The 15,884-nt window shown below is 41.4% G+C and overlaps 1 protein-coding gene across 2 annotated transcripts; it reads left to right on the plus strand.

The window, feature by feature from the left end:
• Positions 1 to 13,091: 13,091 nt before the first annotated feature.
• Positions 13,092 to 15,314, plus strand: LOC111953530 (uncharacterized). 2 transcript variants are annotated; one of them, XM_023972890.2, is made up of 6 exons: positions 13,092 to 13,156; positions 13,301 to 13,669; positions 13,821 to 14,171; positions 14,284 to 14,412; positions 14,514 to 14,563; positions 14,695 to 15,314. In XM_023972890.2, exons 1-6 carry the CDS (start codon positions 13,117 to 13,119, stop codon positions 14,809 to 14,811), a joined length of 1,056 nt encoding a protein of 351 aa, XP_023828658.1. In that variant the 5' UTR covers positions 13,092 to 13,116; the 3' UTR covers positions 14,812 to 15,314. The 2 variants fall into 2 exon arrangements, with proteins under 2 accessions (XP_023828658.1, XP_023828652.1); XM_023972884.1 differs by lacking the exon at positions 13,092 to 13,156 and having other exon boundaries at positions 13,224 to 13,669.
• The last annotated feature ends 570 nt before the right edge of the window (positions 15,315 to 15,884 follow it).

Genomic DNA, 15,884 nt, shown 5'->3' on the forward strand with positions numbered 1-15,884 from the left:
ACCCCATAGTTGAAGTGTTGTCTACATGGGTGGACTGTTCCACTCAAGACACAGGTTGTGAAGAGGACAACTTCAAAGATGATATCACTGTGTCTGATACTGGCACTGCTTGTAGAAATGGGTAAATCCAACTGTGAAATTTCTCTGTTTAAGGGGTGTACACTCAGGTACTTTATTGATGCAATTCATGGATTTTTTGGGTATATAAAGGACTTGCGTAAGTAATGGATCATGTCTCTGTGTGTATTCTAGCTGCTGCACAATCCTYAGAAATTCATCTTGTTACAGGCAATGTTGGAGAAACAGTGACTTTGCACGGCTTCTATAAAGACAACCTGGCACTGTACTTTATGTGGTACCAGCAAACATTGGGTGACAATCCTCAAATCTTATCAGTCTTTTACAAGTGTAACAAGAATGCAACATTTTACCATGAATTTAAGGGTAACACTCGCTTCTCAGTGGAAAGCGGTGAAGGAATGAATCACCTAAAGATCTCAGACTCTGATTCAGCCACATATTACTGTGGGAACTCTTATGCCAACCAGGTGGAGTTTGAAGAAGGAGCCATTCTCATTGTGAAAGGGACAATATCTGAATTTACAAAGAAAGAAAATTGTAACAAATTTTCTGCAACTATAATCTTGAGGGCTTTTGAACTTTACGTTTTGGATACAATGGCTTAAATATGCTATATTTGCATAATCAGATATGACTGTGTATGATTTAAACAATGACAACTTGGGACACAACATTGGGGACAGATTTACTGACTTATAAATCCTCTTGTCAGGATAAGGATCCAGAAACATGACTGTGCTCCAGCAGCCTGTGTCTGAGTCAGTCCAGCCAGGAGACTCTGTGACTCTGAACTGTACAATCCACACTGAGACCTGTGTACGAGAACACAGTGTCTATTGGTTCAGACATGGCTCAGGAGAATCCCGTCCAGGAATCCTTTACACCCATGGATACAGGAGTGATCAGTGTGAGAAGAGCCCTGAGGCTGGGTCTCCTACACAGAGCTGTGTCTACAACCTCCCCAAGAGGAACCTCAGCCTCTCTGATGCTGGGACTTACTACTATGCTGTGGGCTCATGTGGGGAGATACTGTTTGGAAACGGGACCAAGCTGAACATTCAAGGTAAATCCCATTTAATCTGTAAATATCCCCGCAATACAGTATATTCGTGCACGCAGCCTACCTCCAAATGACCTCATTCATTTGTGTCAACAAACTATACAATATCACCATTAGCTTTTGATTCCATATTTTACTGTTTGATGATGATACAATATGGATTCCCTGATACCCTTTCCACAGTTCCAGAACATGATTCTCCAATTGATCTGAGTCCTACTGTTCTGTCATTGGTCTTCTCCAACATCGTTCTGGGGATAGTGACCCTTCTACTTGTCTGGGCGCTGTGCAAGACTCAGAACAGAGATAGCAGAGGTATTACTTTATATCTAATGTATCTAATGTTATAGCTGATGTATCTAATGTTACATGCATCTCTATGCAATGTACATTCTGTAAATATCCATTAAATGCCCAACACATCAGCATTGTTAATTAACTACATGAGGTTAAAAATAGACAGATTGTCATAAAAAATAATAGCTGGCCTTTCTCAGTTTCAATCTCTATGAAGGGAGGATAGATGTCCCAACATCTCAGGGAAATCAGTTAAACTTGTCAACATTTATAAATAGATAATATTTGTAGTTTTTACTTTCTTTACAGCTAGTATTCAGCTTATTTGTGCATTTTTTGTTATTAAGTTTTCTTGGAAGTAATAGGTCACTGTGCTAGATGTAGCCTACTTGTCTTTGTGATCATTTTACATTTTCTGTGGAACTTCTGTCTGTCACTGTTACACTGACTGTCAGGTCATTGTAGTGGGTGTACAGTCTGAACAGTCATGCATTTTGTAGAGTGTTTTCTTCAACAGGAGAATAGAAACATTATTTAGTAGATCATGCTGTCATCATAATGTATTTCCTCATGGCTCCACCCCCCTCAGAATCAAGACAGTGACGTGTTGAACTATGCAGCTGTCAGTTTCACCCCCAAGAAGAAGTCCTCCTCTGGAAGAGTGAGAGAGAAGACCAGCAGAGAGGATGCAGTGTACTCTGATGTCAGGCACCTGCAGCAGCAGTGAGCGATATCACCACTGTCACAAAGACTACAAGAAGAAATGTTACTATTTGTAGCATAATAAAACTGCTTTTAGTAACAAACATTTGTATGGAGTTTTCAAAGTATCAAAGAAACTGTTGATTTAACACCGTTTTGCGGGTACTATTTAATGAAGCTGCCAGTTGAGGACTTGTGAAGCATCTGTTTCTCAAACTACACTCTAATGTACTTGTCCTCTTGCTCAGTTGTGCACCAGGGTCTCCCACTCCTCTTTCTCTTCTGGTTAGAGCCAGTTTGCGCTGTTGTGTGACGGTAGAAGTACACAGCGTTGTACAAGATCTTCAGTTTCTTGGCAATTTCTCGCATGGAATAGCTCCATTTCTCAGAACAAGAATAGACTGAGTTTCAGAAGAAATGTCTTTGTTTCTGGACATTTTGAGCCTGTAATCGAACCCACAAATGCTGATGCTCCAGATACTCAACTAGTCTAAAGGCCAGTTTTATTGCCTCTTTAAATCAGGACAACCATTTTCAGCTGTGCTAACATAATTGCAAACGGGATCAATTAACATTTTCAATTATAAACTTGGATTAGCTCACACAACGTGCCATTGGAACACAAGAGTGATGGTTCCTGATAATGGGCCTCTGTATGTAGATATTCCATAAAAAATCTGCAGTTTCCAGCTACAATAGTCACTTACAACATTAATAATGTCTACTCTGTATTTCAGATAAATTTGATGTTATTTATTGAACAAAAAATGTGCTTTTCTTTCAAAAACAAGGACATTTCTAAGTGACCCCAAACCTTTGAATGATAGTGTACATAATATTAGTATCAACATACATTATAGGTTAATTCAATTTCACATATTTAATAGTTTCTTTGGTTCAACCATAATGCATAATAAGCATCATTAACAGGGGGAACATATTGGGTGTGCGCTGATTAGCTCTAGAAAGAATATATCAATTTATAAGACTTTTTCATGAAAAAGATAATTGTTCATAAGTAGGGCCTGAGATCAAAGTCAATATTCAGATCACTAGGGGTCAATGTTTTTACATAGGATATCCAGTAAGCCTCGAAGTAGGATCTCAATGTTACCTCCTCTCCTTGGTTGAGCCACATGCTCATTGCCTGTGTATTTGAGGGAGGAGATGGGATGGTTAGCTTCAACAATGTCAGCTGCTACTGGATAGTCAATGTTCTTACACCTGATTGAGCTGCGGTGTTCAGCTATGCGTTGTTTTAATTGTATTTTCATTTGTCCTACATAGGCTTTCCCACATGAACAGGAGATGAGGTGATACCCCGAACAGGGTTTTTTCAACCTGTATGTGGGTGTCTGAAGAAGGATGTTTTTATAGTGATATTTCACTGTGCGCATGAGACACATTTGTAGTTCCCATTTGGAATGTGTGTCAAGAGTGTCTGAGTGGGCTCAGGGTGCATGTCTGATCTCATGAAGCTATCTCCAATATTGCGACCACCGGGACATGGACTTGTACCCATGTACCAACTTACTATGAAAAAGTGTAATTCCAGGGAGATTCGGCAAATACATTTTGTCTTGAGCTGCAAAGGATGACTTGAGTTTTAATTTGCCCATACTGATGTTGGTTCGTATCATTGTGGAATATTCTGGTATAATTGTCACGATCGTCTATGGGTGAGAGAGAGGACCAAGGCGCAGCGTGTGCAAATTACATTCTCTTTTATTTAGAGAAGGGAAAAACCACGAAAACGAACACTGAATACAAACTAAACAAAACAACAAACGACCGTGAAGCTAACGACGTAAGTGCATAGACAAGCAACAAACGTTCAACATAGACAATTACCCACAAAACCCAAATGCCTATGGCTGCCTTAAATATGGCTCTCAATCAGAGACAATAAACCACAGCTGCCTCTAATTGAGAACCAATCTAGGCAGCCATAGACATACACGTAGACAAGACACTGACCCATTAAACGTACAAACCCCTAGACAAACCAAAACACATACATTCCCCATGTCACACCCTGACCTAACTAAAATAATAATGAAAACAAAGATAACTAAGGCCAGGGTGTGACAATAATGAATAATATTTTGGAGATGGTGCATATGCCATGAAGGTCAGTGAATTTCAGTTTATTTTTCATCAGAATGTCGAAATGTTATGTGGTTCTCTTTAGCCAATGATAGATAGATACAAGAAGGAATTATATATACAACGAACTGTTTGTATGTGGATGCTATGAAAGTGAACTGTGTTTGCGTGTGATCAGGGGTGTATTCATTGCACCGATTCTGTTGAAAAACGTTCTAAAACGGAAGCATACGGAACAAAATGGGGATAAACATACCTGAATTTGTTCAATAAAAACTCTTGTTTGCAACTGTTGGACTAATGATTACACCCTTGATCAGCTAGATGCAGGAAACAGTGTGCAAGGCGATATTGAATGTGTCACTGTCTGGCATCTTGATTACTCCAAATTCTCTCGACCAGTGAACCTACGTTGTAAACTTTCATTCATAGGCTAGATTGTAGCAGCCTCATGATGAGTACAGGGAATATTTTACAATCATGTAGTAGACAAAACATATCGATTTTACGTTGAGCTGGGTGAATGGAATATGAATGACAGTCATCCAATATGCTGTTATAGAAATAAGGCCATGTTCATTCAAAAAATTATCATCCTCCCTTATCTTAAACGGCACCAACCACCACTGGTGTATACTAGTCATTCTGTCTGTCAGATTAGAGTGAGAAGCAGGGGGTTGGCTGTCTTACACGACTATAATGATGGTCCCTAGGCCTGATTGGCTGCTCTGAGACCAGCAGAGAGAAGGAAGAGGACAGCCTACTGTATCATCAGTCCTGCCTCTAACAGTGAACTCTGAAGTTAATAAAGTCCTGAAAAATCAGATGATGATTAACATTAACATGTTTCAAATTTTTACACTATATCTACACTTATATGTACATTAATGAACAATATTTTCAAGTGAAATTAAATAGAACAGTATTAATTACTGTACGTTTTCTCCAAAGTCCACCAGGAATAACATGCCTATGTGTGATCGGTCACTTCAACCGCAGTTTATTGCGTCAGCAGAGTTTGATTCAAGCGTGAAAAGAGTCCTTCATAGGTGTCAGCTAATGGCCTTTTCCTGCTGTTTGTTTTTTAACTGACATTAGAAAGGTGACAAATGCATCAACCACAGTGTGAGGTGACAGGAACTACAAGGCTGGAGCCAGTGTTGACCTAATATTATTGGTTAGTGAAGCGTTTCCCAAACTAGGGGTCGCCTGATGTGGGGTCACCTGATTTTAAACTAAGGGTCGCCAGAGAAACTCTGAAATAAAGTACTAACATATCCGCTGGTTCATAGTACCGGGGTTACGTCAGTAACCTCTAGTAGCCGCTAGATACGGTTGTAGTAAATAGAGCGGTTTCAGTCTTCTTCCTACAAATGTGACTCCTTCTTAGGAATGGTTTAAACTACAACATATTATGACCCCATCACTGAAGGATAATACTCTCAGGAACACATATGCATCTTCTGTTTCCCTCTACAATTCCCAGAAGCCAGAACAGACTGGACAAGATCAGGCACTAAATCAGACTGTGGAACAAAGAATATCGTCAATGATGATGTTCTTTTCTACACAAAATATCATACAACATTATTGCCTGATGATCATCTCAACTTCCCAATGCCTTTCGGATGCATTTCAGTCACTTCAAACCATATTTCCTTCACATTGAAAAAACGGTCAAAAGTACTGACTTGTAATAGTCTGTCATAGCTCCAATTATAAAAGTAATCATTGGCCGTTGACTACATAACTTTTTTTACATGGTTGGGTGGCAAAGACAAATGTATATCAAAATGGAGTTACGGGCAAAAAGGTTTGGGAACCAGTGGGTTAGTAGCACTGACACCCAGACAGGTCTGCATGATATGATCATGAGCTAAAAACAAGTATGGGTAGCTGCAGCCATACTGCAGTATGGGCGAGTGGGTGTGTCGAAACGATTGGGTGTATGGAAACGAATCAGCTGATTGTGCAGATTTGTTGCCAATCCAGACTGTTTTGCATGGTTGATTTTGCTGAATGACGATAAGCCAGCGACCAGTGAACAGCTATATCATGGTCGTGTCGCCTGCGATAGCTAACGTGACCATGTTTTACCATCCCATTATTCTATTTCAAGTAGGATAGCAGCATACACAATATGTAATATTAAAAACCATCTAGATGTGACATTAATTCACACAGTACATACACTATACTACTCAATGGGGAGGGTATGAACGGCAACAACACCAGGACACAGTGCCCTTTGCTCACTTTTGTCAAGCACTAATGTCCGGCAAAGGCGTGGGAAGTAGCTACCTACTGTAGTAGCCAATATCAGGGTGACAGTCACATGTACAACACATGAAGCAACAGTACACCCATCACCAGTACTTCTAATAAAAAATAACAATTGTCTGTTTTATAACTGAAAATGTACAATTATTTGTGTAACACTAACACAGAAATATGACTCAGACTCATGCCCTGGCTTCAAAACAGACGTCCAAACCCTCTCGGTATGGTAGCTCAATGTGTGGCAGATGTGTTGCTACCTACCCTCACCACCTGGGGGCGGCCCGTCAGGAAGTCCAGGATCCAGTTGCAGAGGGAGGTGTTCAGAGCCAGGATCCTTAGCTTAGTGATGAGCTTTGAGGGTACTATGGTGTTGAACGCTGAGCTGTAGTCAATGAATAGCATTCTCACATAAGTGTTCCTTTTGTCCAGGTGGAAAAGGGCAGTGTGGAATGCAATAGAGATTGCATCATCAGTGGATCTGTTTGGGTGGTATGCAAATTGGAGTGGGTCTAGCGTTTCTGGGATAATGATGTTGATGTGAGCCATTACCAACCTTTCAAAGCACTTCATGGCTATAGACGTGAGTACTACGGGTTTGTAGTAATTTAGGCAGGTTGCCTTTGTGTTCTTGGGCACAGGGACTATGGTGGTCTGCTTGAAACATGTTGGTATTACAGACTCAATCAGGGACATGTTGAAAATGTCAGTGAAGACACCTGCCAGTTGGTCAGTACATGCCCGGAGCACACGTCCTGGTAATCCGTCTGGCCCCGCAGCCTTGTGTATGTTGACCTGTTTTAAAGGTCTTACTCACGTCGGCTACGGAGAGCGTGATCACACAGTCGTCCGGAACAGCTGATGCTCTCATGCATGCCTCAGTGTTGCTTGCCTTCGAAGCGAGCATAGAAGTGATTTAGCTCGTCTGATAGGCTCGTGTCACTGGGCAGCTCGCGGCTGTGCTTCCCTTTGTAGTCTGCAATAGTTTGCAAGCCCTGCCACATAAGACGATTGTCGGAGCCGGTGTAGTATGATTCAATCTTAGCCCTGTATTGACGCTAAGCCTGTTTGATGGTTCATCGCAGGGCATAGCAGGATTTATTGTAAGCTTCCGGGTTAGAGTCCCGCACCTTGAAAGTGACAGCTCTACCCTTTAGCTCAGTGTGAATGTTGCCTGTAATTCATGGCTTCTGGTTGGGGTATGTATGTACAGTCACTGTGGGGTACAGTCACTGTCCTCAATGCAATTGATAAAGCCAGTGACTGATGTGGTGTTCCAACATGTTCCAGTCTGTGATAGCAAAACAGTCCTGTAGTTTATCATGGAGACAGAGTAAGATTGACTGCATCCATCAAGTATAACCAGAATGTTCAGTGCAGTACTTCTTCCTGATTTCTAACATGTAAATGTGATATCACCGATTACAGTCATTAATGTTGTACTTTGTTCTTTGTGTTTCAGGTTTGGTCTCTGTTTTGGTTTCTCAGTGTCAGACTATGGAGGTCCGTACTGGGGATACCATCACCTTGCAGTGCTCCAATGTTACAACGGTTGTGGGACACACAGCATGGTTCAAGCAAGTCAACGGATCAGAGCCTGTGTGTATCTCGTCTATGTACAGCTTTAATTCATCACCTGATCTCCACAATGGTTTTCAAAGGAGCCATTTTGAAACGTTCAGCAACAACACCACTATCTTTCTGAAAATCACAGAAGTGGAAATAGCTGACTCTGGCCTGTATTTCTGTGGACTGTATCCACATAGCCACATGTTCTTTGTAAACAGAACAGTTCTAAAAACTCTACGTAAGTTTTCAACTATTTATCTGGCTTTTGATAAAATGTTATCAATCGAATCAGGAGTTAACATGAAACAAAGGCAAACCATTGATGGACATATTTTTTTGCATTATAATTTTGAGAAAAAATACTTCTCTATTCTTACTAACCTCAATGTTACAGGGCACAATGGAGGTGAGGAAACACCAGAGTCACCTAAGTATAATGAGTTTCTCAATGTTACAGGGCACAACGGAGGTGAGGAAACACCAGAGTCACCTAAATATAATGAGTTTCTCAATGTTACAGGGCACAACGGAGGTGAGGAAACACCAGAGTCACCTAAATATAATGAGTTTCTCAATGTTACAGGGCACAATGGAGGTGAGGAAACACCAGAGTCACCTAAATATAATGAGTTTCTCAATGTTACAGGGCACAACGGAGGTGAGGAAACACCAGAGTCACCTAAAGAGAGTGAGTTTCTCAATGTTACAGGGCACAATGGAGGTGAGGAAACACCAGAGTCACCTAAATATAATGCGTTTCTCAATGTTACAGGGCACAACGGAGGTGAGGAAACACCAGAGTCACCATGTTTGTCAAGTAGATGTAAACATTATAATTAAGGAACAAATACGCAAAAAGTTCAGGTCTGTGATTAAAGAGTCACCAAGTGATTTAATAAAATGTCATCTAATAGGACATTGTAATGGAACTATCAGTCTAGTAGGAGAGGATGACGATGGAACGACGTACCTCCCTTTCCTGGTTGTGATCCTGGGTGTTGTGACTGCTATTCTACTGATAGTCATCCTCATCCTGGTCCTCAAGATCCGACGAGACACAAACAGACACAACACAGGTAGGATTCCACTTCATGATTATATTGGACCTGTGAACTACACCTTTAATGAGGATGTTTTTCCCATGAGTCAGTGAGTTCACTAGAATGGAATGATCCATGAATCTGTTGTCTCGTCTCTCTTTTATATCATATTCAGGACCTGATTCTCAAAGACAACAACACAATGATCAGGTAAATACTGTATGATTAAATAGTGAAATATAAGCAGTTCAGAAATCTTGAAAATAGCATATGTTGGTTATGTCATGGTGTTTGAATTATGCCACTCTGAATTTCACCTCTAAGAAGAGGAAGATGGAGAGGAGAAGAGAGAAGGAGCTGGACCCCCATGTAGTGTATGCTGCTACAAGATGATAAAGTGGAGGAGGATGGAAGTTTGGTTGGCCATATCTTTGAATACATTGATTTGCCATATCTTTGAATTCAAGTTTAAATCCTTCTATATTTTATGTGTAGATAAATTAAATGTATTGAAATGTAAATCAGTAAATATCTCAGTAAGTACCTCAGGGCCACTGTAGCCCTCTCCAACTCAGTTAGTTCACACAGCTCAGTGGTACAGGGTGTGGTTAGAGAGGAGGAGTTAGAAGTAAAAACACAACTGTTTAATGGCTGTAGAGGAGTTGCCTCATTTGGCCTCTCTTAACTTAGATCTCTGTTGTGTGTGTTAGTGATTTGGTATTTTTTTGTTTAAAGGGTGTGCCCAGCAGTAGACAAATTGTGTTAGTAATTTGGTTATTTTTTTATAGGGTGACCCTGAGGGTCAAAGTACCCAGCAGTAGAGAATTGCATTATACTGATCACTGATCACTAAAGACAAATAAAGAGCTAAAGCAAAATTGCCTTTGTCATGATGTTATTCTCCCCTTAGTATTTCCTGTCTTGGCTTTGCACTAATCACAGCCCCCTATTCCGAGAAGCACCTTATAAGGAGAATATGATTGGGGTCTGAGGTACAGGAGGGGCCAGTGAGGGTACGCATCACTTCCTGTGGTGTGAGTGACAGGAAGGAGCAGCTCAGTGTAGAGTGAGACCTGCTGAGGTGAACATCACTGGGTCTCTCATAGACTAATACCGGGGGATGAAATGTCCCTTATGCTCTCTCTCTCTCTCTCTCTCTCTCTCTCTCTCTCTCTCTCTCTCTCTCTCTCTCTCTCTCTCTCTCTCTCTCTCGCCATATTTCTAGTCCACCTGCCAACAGATAGAATGTGCAAAATAGTTGTGTGTAAGAGTAAATGCCTGGTGATTTGAGGGTGTGGGACTCTTTACACACCTCTCTTCATCTGAACGGTAAACACCAGACCCCTGCCGCTCAGTTAGATGTACCAACCATGTCAAGAATACTAGCAACAAGCTGAAGCATTTTCCAAACCCTAAAATGTGCAGGGTTTCTTAAACTATGAGTTCTGAGAATACATCTATAATCACACACTATTTCTTCTTACTTTGAGTCATTGGAAGTAGATTTTTCACGGTGGGACAGTCAATTTCTCATTTGGGTCTCGAGTTAACATTTAAGAACCCGAAAGCATTCAGGAAGAGGACATAGTGCAGATAAAGATTGAGTGTAATCTCAATAGTTTTGTCAACTCTTCCTCCTCTTCGCACTGGAGGCCTAGTGCGTGGAGCTGGCACAGGTGGTACCGGACTGGTGACACGCTCTTCAGGGCGAGTGCGAGGAGGAGACACAGGCCATACCGGACTGGGAAGGCGCACTGGAGGCCTAGTGTGCGGAGCCGGCACAAGTGGTACCGGACTGGTGACACGTTCTTCAGGGCGAGTGCGAGGAGGAGACACAGGACTGGGGAGGCGCACTGGAGACTAGAAGGGTGGAGCCAGCCCAAGTTGCACCAGACTGATGACATGCTCCTCCAAACGCCTGCGTTGAAGCATACTCCTAGCCAACTCCATTCTCCGGTATCCCTCCTCACACTGTTCCATCGACTCCCAGGTGAGCTCTGGTACTCTCCTTGGGTCGACCGACAACCTCTCTATCTCCTCCCATATGTTCTCTGGCTCTTCCCTCTGCTCAGCCGCCAGCTCCATCTGCCCCCTCCCAAAAAATGATTGGGGTTTCTGTGGTCGCGGTCCCTGGCGTTGTCGCCGTCCTTCTTGCGTCCACTGCGACTCCTGCCAAGGAAGGGTCTCCTGTCCTTCCATGATTTCTTCCCAGGTCCAACTTATTTTCCCCATCGCAGCATGCTGCTTGGTCCTTGGTTGGTGGGATATTCTGTCACAGTTGTCGTGAGAACGGGACCAATGCGCAGCAGATGTTGAGTTCCACATATTTATTGCAAAGTGAAACTTAAAGAAAAAAACAATAAATCAAATAAACGAACAACTAAATGTGACTAAGTGGTGCACATGCACAAACACAAAACAATATCCCACAAATACAGGAGGGGAAAAAGCCTACGTAAATATGATCCCCAATCAGAGGCAACGATAAACAGCTGCCTCTAATTGGGAACCACATTAGCACCAACATAGAAATATTTGTACTAGATCACCCAAAGTCACGCCCTCTATGTTCAGGGCGTGACAAACAGACACGTCTCAACATCAACTGTTCAGAGGAGACTGTGTGAATCAGGCCTACATGGTCTAACTACTGCAAAGACACAAATAAGAAGAAGAGACTTAATGGGCCAAGAAACACGAGCAATGGCCATTAGACTGGTGGAAATCTGTCTTTTGGTCATGATGAGTCCAAATTTGAGATGTTTGGTTCCAACCGCCGTGTCTTTGTGAGACGCAGAGTAGATGAATGGATGATCTCTGCATGTGTGGTTCCCGCCGTGAAGCACGGAGGAGGAAGTGTGATGGTGTGGGGGTGCTTTGCTGGTGACACTGCCAGTCATTTATTTAGAATTCAAGGCACACTTAACCAGCATGGCTACGACATCATTCTGTAGCGATACACCATCCCATCTGGTTTGCGCTTAGTGGGACTATCATTGTTTTTCATCAGGACAATGACCCAACACACCTCCAGGCTGTGCAAGGGCTATTTGACCAAGAAGAAGAGTGATGGAGTGCTGCATCAGATGACCTGGCCTCCACAATCACCCATCCTCAACCCAATTGAGATGGTTTGGGATGAGTTGGACTGCAGAGTGAAGGAAAAGCTGCCAACAAGTGCACAGCATATGTGGGAACTCAAGACTATTGGAAAAGCATTCCAGCTGAAGCTGGTTGAGATAATGTCAAGAGTGTGCAAAGCTGTCATCAAGGCAAATGTTGGCTACTTTGAAGAATCTAAAATCTAAAATATAATTTTATTTGTTTAATAATTTTTTGGTTACTACATGATTCCATATGTGTTTCAAAGTGTTAATGTCCTCACTATTATTCTACAATATAGAAAACAGTAATAAAAAAATAAAAAAACCTTGAATGAGTAGGTGTGTCCAAACTTTTGACTGGTACCGTATATTATTGAATGCTATTGCGGTTACAAATAATATTCGTATTTCATGTTGGAGGCTTATGATGAAAACCAATAGCCAGAAATGCAGTGGTGGGTAAATTTACATTATGAATCACTTTAACCCTTGGAATGGGCTGGGCTGGGCTGGGCTGGGCTGGGCTGAGTTGGGTTGGGGTCGGTAGTATTAGCAGCACTAGAGATATTTCACTGTTTCTTGTCCAAACATCTCATTTCAGAAAATTTAAAAATTTTCTCAAAAAAGAAACAGCCATATCAGGCAAATATTTGAATCGCTTTATAATGTCTTCTTGAAAAGTCATTCCCGTGAAGCTCAAACTATGGTAAGCCAGAGGACACACTTCTGAGATTGTAGTCAGCCAATAAAATCTCTAGTTTCAGTGTTCCCTCCTACTGTATGATGGGTACATGTAAAGTGCCATCATATACAAGGTGCATATAAAGTCACCCACTGTCAGACCCACACACTATACAGTGAAGAAGGGACTAATGGTACAATGATGAATAGAGAAGTATTTATATTTTACATCAACTTGGGTAAGTGTATGACATTTAACTGAGTTCCTTATTTAATCATTTGTAGTATGTATGTAGTTTGAATATGATAAGTGAAGTGGATGTTGTCTGTAATGGGTAGAAATGCCTGTGACTTTGTTCCGTTTTGTTTGTTTGCTTTGACAGTTTGCGCTTTCACCGAACCAAACGTAATCCAACCAACCCCTGTGATGGTTACTGAGCTGGGAGGCACTGTGACTCTCACTTGCCTTTGTCCTAATGTGTCGGTGACCAGATTTAATTGGTTCAAGCAGAGTTTTGGACAGAAACCACTCCACATGACGTCATCTCTTTATGTTGGCAAAGACAGTTATCATTCGAACAACTTTATCAAGGACTTTACCGAGACAAAACATTTGGGTGTGAGGAGAGGAGACTACAGCTGTAACTTGACCATATCAAAGACAGAGCCAGGGGACTCAGCTACATACTATTGTTCCACTACAGCCATCTATGAGCAAACATTTGGAGAGGGAACTGTTTTAATTGTCAAAAGTAACTAAACATTTGCTTCTTCAATGTCAAAATGTGTGGCCTTGTATGTTGGTATGTTAGTACAACTGCTTCATCAAATGCTAGTAATGAATACATGGCTTTTCATGTTTTTCAACCACTTAGTCTTACTTTAGTTACTCACTCTCTTCAGACTCAGAGTCCAACAGCATGTCTGTGCTCCAGCAGCCTGTGTCTGAGTCAGTCCATCCAGGAGACTCTGTGACTCTGAACTGTACAATACACACTGAGACCTGTGTAGGAAAACACAGTGTCTATTGGTTCAGACGTGGCTCAGGAGAATCTCGTCCAGGAATCATTTACACCCATGGAGGCAAGAGTGACCAGCATGAGAAGAGCCCTGAGGCTGGGTCTCCTACACAGAGCTGTGTCTACAACCTCCCCAAGAGGAACTTCAGCCTCTCTGATGCTGGGACTTACTACTGTGCTGTGGCCTCATGTGGGGAGATACTSTTTGGGAACGGGACCAAGCTGGACATTGAGGGTATATGATACAGCTTCTATTTCATTTTATATCTACTGTATATAGTCTACGGTGTAGAACATACATTTACTTGCCATTCTGGTTTCTTCTACTACTGTTTGAATTTCAACAGACCATAGAGCAGATCCTCTTCTCTTGGTGTCCTGCCTGGGTGTAGTATTGGGTGTCACGTTCACCTTGATCATTGTCCTGGTTTGCATCATGTACAAGATGAACAACACAACATGTGTGCAGTGCAGAGGTAAGTTACTATCCCTTGCTATTCGTTGATGTCACCATTTGTTGTTGTTTCAGTAGTGGAAGAAGTAGAAGTATCCAAATCTTTTGTGTCATTCTTTTCAGGACTTGTCTCACAGTCCAGAGGTCCTGCAGTTACCAGGTCAGACGCAGGGGTAAGCAGAAATCATTTTATATTGTTTGAAGTCTATTGTGAAGCCTGTCTTTAACCAACGTCACTATTGTGGGTAAAAAAAAATATAATAATAATAATTTTATGTCAACAATGCTAATTTGTGCTTCACAGGACCAAGATGGAGACAGTCTCCATTACGTAGCTCTGAATCTGAGCAACAAGAAGAACAGGTCTAGAAGACAGAGAGGTCACATGGAGACAGTTGAGTACGCTGGGATCAGACAGTAGAACTGGATGAATGAACCAAAGATCATTTTATACTAGATAACTCTTTAATAACTAGTTCTAGCTTCATTAACTATCTATGAACGCATAAGCAGTCAAATGTGATGAAAACAGTGGTCATAGCTTTATTGTTATACAATGTTGGAATAATTGAATGCAATGCTATTTTTTTATTTGAATAATAATAATAATAATAATAATTTGGGGTGGTGCTTATATTTGTCTTAGTACACAACTGTGTAATGAAAATGTTTTTTGTTGTTGTTGTTGCTAATCCCAACTCCCCTGAGACTCCCTCAGGGAGTGGGTTCACAGCCAGGGTCACCATTGTACAGCACCCCTGGAGCAATTAGGGTTAAGTGCCTTGCTCAAGGGCACAGCGACAGATTGTTATTATTTGTATTTATTTGTGTGCCCATTTTAGCAACAGTAAACCAGTTACTTGTGTAAAGAAAAATAAAGTGTTTCCAACTGTTTGAATCTGAATAAATTGAACCCATCGCATACTATGATGATATGGCGCTTTTTACAGACAGATGCTATTAACTGTCTCAGACATTATGGTCTGTTTACAAAGCCTTGTGGTGAAGGTGGAGGTGTTGCAGTAACTTTCCACTGATGGAAACTAACCTCTTATAGACATTTAACACAGGAAGACTGACCTGCACCCACACTRCTCTCTACTTTGTCCCTTAGGGCACCTTACTGTTCACACTACTTAGTGGGTGTGAAACAGACCCTTAGTGCAGCAAAGGCCAATCAACACAAATGTGTAGGTCAAAGTTTACTTAATGATGTGATGTCTAGCAGTACCACATGTTATGGAAAATGATTTAGGCCTCTTGCAATAGATCTACTCATAGTGAAAGTTGCACAACAGCCAGCACCACAGAACGAGGACAGGCCATAGTCAGCCGTCATTATATATATATTTTTTTTAAAGATATAACATAATAAACCATACAATTTTACACTCCGTACATCTCTATTCTCTGTCTACAGAACATCTATACCACCACATATACAAATATACAATATGATTAAAAGTAATAGCAGTTTAGCTGAATATGTGTCAG

This window comes from Salvelinus sp. IW2-2015, linkage group LG3, assembly GCF_002910315.2.
Source record: "Salvelinus sp. IW2-2015 linkage group LG3, ASM291031v2, whole genome shotgun sequence".
In the NCBI taxonomy this organism is placed as follows: Eukaryota; Metazoa; Chordata; class Actinopteri; order Salmoniformes; family Salmonidae; genus Salvelinus; species Salvelinus sp. IW2-2015.